The 7330-nt window shown below is 34.4% G+C and overlaps 1 protein-coding gene across 1 annotated transcript; it reads left to right on the top strand.

The window, feature by feature from the left end:
• The first annotated feature begins 304 nt into the window (after window positions 1-304).
• Window positions 305-6711, top strand: LOC117399273 (homeobox protein engrailed-2b-like). The gene is made up of 2 exons (XM_033998360.3): window positions 305-1201; window positions 4480-6711. Exons 1-2 carry the CDS (start codon window positions 721-723, stop codon window positions 4794-4796), a joined length of 798 nt encoding a protein of 265 aa, XP_033854251.3. The 5' UTR covers window positions 305-720; the 3' UTR covers window positions 4797-6711.
• Window positions 6712-7330: the final 619 nt, after the last annotated feature.

The following is a 7330-nucleotide window of genomic DNA, read 5'->3' as shown; positions in this document are numbered from 1 at the left end:
CTATTCTAAACAACCTGATCATATTCGGATTCTGTTTTGCATCACTGCAGTAAATAAGACACATATATTTAACTAACGATGGGCTTGAGAACAGAAAAATGCAGACCTGCAAACGTATTATTGTTTAGAAGAACGCTGTAGCTTTAAAAAAAAAAAAAAACGGGGGGAGGGATGCGACGTTGAGAGTGCTGTCATTTACTTAAGTGTCATTGTGTCACGTGGTGAAATCCTTTCGACTCTATTGGCTAAAGGCACGTGTCTAGGATACCGGAGTGCAACGTCACCTGGGGGACTCGTATTAGAAATAAGAGCACAAATCCAGAGTGAAAGTATTTCAGGATCAGTTAGCACCTCTTTATTTATCCTTAGTTTAGTAACTGCAGCTCATCCATTGGATTGGTTCAGAAAACGGTAGACAGACTTGGCTTTACTGAATGGTCTTTCTAAAGCAACACATGAAGGGTTAGTCCAGGTTGGGATTGGAAGAACAGAACTATGAATGTTCTTTGTGAGAACACTTTGAACGGAGTGACCGGTGCATAACAATACTATTCCACGGGAAGGAGTATTTTGTTGCTTTGCTGAAAAGCGAAAAGGTGTAAAAAAAAAAAAAAAAAAAAAAACCGGACGGAAACTGCATTTTTACCGAAACTGGAATTTGATTGTGCACTTCAAAATCACGAAAAGGCTTAAAGAAAAGACATTGAAAACTGTAGCAGTATGGAAGAAAATGATCATAATAACCGAGAAGCGGACCGGCAGGAGTCGGGCGATGAGTCCAACAGAGCCATCATTCCACTTCTGCAAGCGCCTGGGAACATGCAGCTCCCGCACCGTATTACCAACTTTTTTATCGACAACATCCTACGACCAGACTTTGGGCGGAGGAAAGAGGGGACCTGCACCCGTGATGAGAGTAACCTCCCGGGGAGAGAGAACCACAGCCCCTCGGCTCCCGGATCTGGGCAGATAGGACTAGGGACTGTAGCGGGTGAAGGGACCTCTAACCCACACTATGTTAACGGGGCAAAGAAGGGCGAAACAATGAGCGGAGAAGCCCTGAAAGCCCGCGGTGAAAGTGGTGATCAGTGCCAAAGCTCAGACTCGGACAGCTCCCAAGCCAGCTCGACTACTCCTTCGCAACCCATGCTCTGGCCAGCCTGGGTCTATTGTACTAGATACTCGGATAGGCCGTCATCAGGTAAGAGTTCTACATACTGAACACAAGCAACTATGGAAAGCTGGCATTGAGTGTGTGTTACCACTTCCTGACAATTTTAATACATTCCAAAAAAATAAAAAATAAGAAAAAAATAAAAACTCAGCCAAACACGGATTTCCTGAAAACGTGAGTTGTTGTTTTTCGTATGGTAGTTTGCTAGTGCACCTGACAAGGAGCGCTGTTAACATAGAAACCTCGCAAGTGTTTAAACATATAGCCATCACACTCGGGATATATATATATATATATATATATATATATATATATATATATATATATATATATATACACACACATACTCACAAATTAGAAAACACACCACATTTTACCACAAAAAAAAGAAAACAAATACTACTACTACTACTACTACTAATAATAATAATAATAATAATAATAATAATAATAATAATAATAATAATACATTTTGAATTGTATTTGTATTAATTAACAGCCATTGTTTAATTTGTAGCCTATTGATATTATTTGGATTATTTTTTAAGCTAATTTGGACAACGCCTTCTAGGCAATCGTGAATTGTAAACATACCTTGTTATAGGTTAATGTTCCCCATAAACACATGGGCAGGGATATTTGAATTGTATTTAATGTTAAAAGTCGGTCCGCCATGTAAAGAATAAAAGTGACTCCTAAGAGCGCGCCAGTTTGTCTTGTTGAAACGTAGCAGTTTTTTCAAATGATTTGAACAGTTTTGCATATTTCAATAGTACACGCTGCATGCTTTCTGCTTTTCGTCGGAGACGTGCATTGATAAAAATCACCCCGTTATTCCCAATAGGTGGATAGTATTCTAATTACTTGTGTGTTTTTGAGCAGACTACTAAATTCAGTGTGAATAACAGATACCACAAGCAAAACTTATCGATTGATTGATTGATTTAGAGACACTAGTTCGTATACAATAGCCAATAACAAACATATTTTAAATGTTTGATGCTTTATTTAAAATATGTTTTCCTTATTATATCGTCTTTTTTCATTTTATATAAAACATCTGATAGTTTTAAGTTGGTTTTCAAATGTATTTCAATCAGAAATAGCCTATACATGTTTTTTTTTACTAGCAATACATCCAGCGGATTCTGTGTGTATATAATAATTAAAAGAATGGTTATTTCTTAAACAGACATATTAGCAATCTTTACAGTATACGTGTTTCACTATTTTGGATAAACTTATGGAGTTTTAAAGGGGAATTACACATTTGCGCCATTGTTCTCCTTTATCCTTTGTTAATATTTAATTAGCATATTTTGTGACAATAGACTGGGCCTTCAACTAAATATATGTTCATGTATTTAAAACAGATAACCCGCAAATTATAAATGAACCTGATCTTGCAATGTTACATTATCTATTTATTTAAAACAAAAACACTTGCGTGTTTTTTAAGGTTACATAGAAAATAATAACACTTAACGAATTACCGAATCTGCTCCAAATATTTTAATTCAAGGGGGTTCATGTGGTATGTTATCACATACATTAGATAAATCGCAGTTGATCGTATTATATTTTCAACAGAAAACATCTCACTTTGATGTATACACCCCCATCCCCTCTGGTTTGGAAGCAGAACTTGTTCCCCTCGATTTTATTAGCCGTCCTTTGCAAACACGAGCTCGAGGATTAGGTGTCAGCATTTCAGAGGTTTGACAAATGCTTAACAACCCTTACAAGAAGGAATCGTTTTCAGTTTATTTGTTTTTATTGAAATCAGCGCGTCCTAATAAAGACAGCATTGAGGTGTTTGCCTTGTGTGTTTATGTTTTACACCCCCCCTCCCCCCCCCCCAGTTCATATTTAATACGCGTTTATAATTTACATGTTATATTCTTGTTGTATCAAAAGATGGTGACTTTCAATACAATTTTGAAAACAACACGTACTTATAAGAACAATGTCTAAAATAGGCACTGTTATAAGGTAATGTTACAGCGAATTCGTTATTTAAAGAACACAATTTAATAAATATTTATTATGCAATAGATAGATAGATAGATAGATAGATATATAGATAGATAGATAGATAGATAGATAGATAGATAGATAGATAGATAGATAGATAGATAGATAGATAGATAGACAGACAGACACTTATTTACTTCCACTAAAAACATTCGAGTCGCTCTACAGACGGGCTTTTTTTTTTTTTTTATTGTTATTCATTTCTGTACAAATGGTTCTATATTGTCTCCCAAGTTTTCCATGCGAAATGCAAGCTTCAAATTTATACAGCGATACGTCTTAAAGGGAGTTGCAAGCCCAGCCTTTGTGGAAGCCTATGTATAATTTAGGGAGCTCTTTTAACCCCCATAGGCCTGCTAAATCCACAACTAAACATACGTATTTCTACTTTCCGTCTTACCCTGCAAATATGTCAGGAAAGAAAAATATCCCAAGTATAGAGACTTTGGCAAATAAAACAATGAACAAGGCGGCATGTGAAATTAAAATTTGTAATCTGTTTTCAAATGACAAAACGTTTACGTGTTATTTGTGTACGTCTTTATTCAGTACAATCACATAATTAAACAACTGTATTGTTCTAGTCATAAAATGTAAATATTATAATAGTATATGAAGGAGGGCCTACTATTTTTAAATCACTAGGTTTTTGTAGTATTCATTTATTTCTTAGCTAATATTATGCATGTGTTGGTTTATTTCAATTTAATTTCACGCCAGGGTAGGGCGGTGTGTAGATAAATATACATTTAGGCCTACTACAAGTTTACATGACCAGAGTGACGTAAAAAAATACAAACGTAGTCCGAATTAGTCGTATATGCTCTGCAACATTAAATATTAAAGATGTGTTGCTGTTAACGGAATAGTTATAACACACGTTAATAATAATAATAATAATAATAATAATAATAATAATAATAATAATAATAATAATAATAATAATCACGTATTAATATAGCTTAACTTGTGTAAGGCTGTCCCAAACAAAGTGACGGCAATGTAAGGCCCAACAACGAGACCGTTTGTAATTAAATAATAGAAAAAGAAACATTGACATAACTGTTAGACACATGTAAAACCAACAATGAAACATGCTTTAACATGTATGTTAGTTTTCAAATGACCGTTATCTATCCAATTATATTGATGCTGAGTAAAAAGCATAACTGACTTTGATCTGCAGTAGCCCATTATTTAATTACTGTATTACTGTGTTTGTTTATTGTTGAAAAATAAAACCCTAAAGTTTATTGTGTTTTTAACCACAGGGCCCAGATCTCGTAAACCAAAGAAGAAGACCGCTAGCAAGGAAGACAAGCGGCCCAGGACTGCGTTCACAGCGGAACAGCTCCAGAGACTGAAGGCCGAGTTTCAGACAAACCGGTACCTGACCGAGCAGAGGCGGCAAGCTCTGGCGCAGGAACTCAATCTGAACGAATCTCAAATCAAAATCTGGTTTCAAAACAAACGAGCCAAAATCAAGAAATCCACGGGCAACAAGAACGCACTGGCACTGCACTTAATGGCACAGGGCCTCTACAATCACGCCACATCATCAAAAGAGGACAAATCAGATAGCGATTAATTTAAAAGAAGAATGACAATATACAATGCAATAATTTAATAAAATAAGGGCCAGTGTACAAAGTATACCAGCATTAATAATTACAAAAATAAAGTGTATTAGATATAATTCTGCAATATTCTGTATACAAGTATATCATTGCAGGTAAGGTGTTGTTAAAAAAAAAATGTTTTCAATATATGATTTTTTTTTTTTTCCAGAAAGTGTACATGTTAAAAAGTGTTTTAGTTGCATTTTATGCCAAGCGCGTTTGATGGGCGTTATCGTTTAGCCACATGTTTGACAGTAAAAAATGAAAAAAATAAAATAAAAAATAAAAAACCCAATATTGCTAAAGTCCAAAGAATTGTCCTGCTGCATCCTGGCAAACTGTGAATCTAATAGAATGCTAATGTTTGTTCTGCAATGTTGTTGTTTTTTTTTGTCTGTGTTTTTTTTTAAGGACTTAAGCAAGAAATATGATATGATTATGATAAATCAATATTTGTGATAACCCCAGACTTAAACAAAATGTTTTTTAAAAAAAGTGTGTCCCATATAAGAGCGATTATAACTTTTTAAATCTTTATAAACATATTTTGTATTCCAATAATATGGTAAAAGGAAAGAGTTTGGTTTGTAAACTAGTTTAATAATGGAGTAAATAAGACTTTGCTACCAAATGTATACGTTACAAATTCGGTGATAAACATATATGTTATTTTGATCGATTTCATATTTACACGTCTGTACATCTTGTTTACAATAGAAATTGCATGATCGTCCTATAGCTTCAATTTCCAATTGCCCGATTGACGTGCTTATTTCTTATGAAATATCCGTGGGCCAAGCTTTTTCTTGTCCCACAGAACGAGCAGTGATAACATTAATAATATAATGGTCCGAGGCGCGCTACAATAACTATTTATATTGCTTGTCAGCAATTGAAAACAACAGGAAGCACAAAGGAACGAGGGCCTGGAAAGACATCAGCGCTGTCTCTGGTTACTTCGACAAGGATAAACAGCGTTAAACGCCCCGAGTCACGTTTTCAATGTTACATAAACTGCAATGTACAGGAAATCAAACTTTTTTTAAGAATTAAAATACTCACTGGTCTTCGGAACACACTTCACTGTAAGGATCGTTTTAAAATCAATGTGTGCAGTATTGCTATAGACAACAAGACAGCACAGTCATTTACTGAGGAGAGATAACATTAACAGCGCGCAGTCCAAGTGAGCCTTCCTGTTTGTTATAATGTATTTTATTCTGGGGTGTTTGACTGATTATTTATCATGCAATAAGAACTTCTTTCTGTGAATGAAGACGCTGGGGCCTTTGCATGGAAGCTGCATTTTGTTATAGCTGGGAAAAAATGAACGTGTTTATGAATAGGATTCTAGGTATTTATGATGGTAGTCCAGATGAAGGTTTAAATTGCTAGACTATCCATACCAAATTGTGGACGTTTTGTGTGTGTGTGTGTGTGTGTGTGACTTTACATGTGTTTGTATATCTGAAAAGTGTGTATGAACTTTAAATCCACCAAACTAAACACACTTTGCCTTAAAGGTTCCTTTCAAAGACGAACTTTTTTGTATTTCTTTACCATACCGAACTGTGCTAAGAAAACAAAACAAAACAAAAAGTATTCTGTTAAATGCATACTTGTAAGAACAAATTGCCTTTTATTTTAATAGCTGGTACGACGGAAACGAATACAGTGAAAAAAAATCTATAGAGAAATATGTTAAAATATTTGTGTTGAATGAAACGCAAGGACATTTTATTTTATGTGTTTATGTTTTAAAGTATGCCTTCTTATAAAAAAATATAATAATGTACATAATTTGTATGATGTATGTTTTAATTGTGTAATGAACTGCCTCTCATAACTGGACTCGCAAATAAAGCTCGAACGTTATTTGCAGTACATTCCTCTCTGTATTTTCTTGCAGTGGGAAATACATTTTGATAACAGTTCAGCCCTATGTGACAAGCTGAAAAACTATCCGTGCTTTAAAATGTACTTTTCCTACTAAAAAAAGCTGTAACGCGCAGTAAAGGTGCTATATGTAACGCTATTGCTGTTCTCGAGTACAGATAGGACGCTATTGTTTGTTTGTATAAAAAATGTATAAAATATTAGGAAGCAATTGTAAGAAAATATCACGAATTTGTACAATTGTTTCGCCATTATCAAAATATCAAGAATTTTACAATTGTTTTGCCAAGAGTTTTAAATACATTCCGTAGTTCCTATTTAAAATTTCAAACGTGATTCTTTATTGCCACAGTTTATATTTATAGCATACAAACATGCAAGCAGCGTTTTTTTTTTGTTTGTTTGTTTTTTGAGAGTGCATAGTTTCAGGTCATCTATATTCACAACTCCCCTCGTTACAAATAATAAATCATAAATAGACTACTGTTGTTTACGTACGTATTTACCATTACAGCTAATGATAGCCTATTGTATTGGTAATTACGTAGGTTCTTGGAACCTTCTATACAGTATATGTAATGGTATAACCATATAGGCAATTCATGGA

The sequence above is a fragment of the Acipenser ruthenus genome, chromosome 4, assembly GCF_902713425.1.
Source record: "Acipenser ruthenus chromosome 4, fAciRut3.2 maternal haplotype, whole genome shotgun sequence".
In the NCBI taxonomy this organism is placed as follows: domain Eukaryota; kingdom Metazoa; phylum Chordata; class Actinopteri; order Acipenseriformes; family Acipenseridae; genus Acipenser; species Acipenser ruthenus.
The sequence above is the reverse complement of the archived record's forward strand: the minus strand, read 5'-3'. Positions and strand labels throughout refer to the sequence as shown.

Bases quoted from the DNA above. Each gene is read 5' to 3' on its own strand.
- LOC117399273 (XM_033998360.3), top strand. From the start codon at position 721: ATGGAAGAAAATGATCATAATAACCGAGAAGCGGACCGGCAGGAGTCG. The intron at 1,202-4,479 runs GTAAGAGTTCTA...TTTTAACCACAG, and splicing joins CTCGGATAGGCCGTCATCAG to GGCCCAGATCTCGTAAACCA.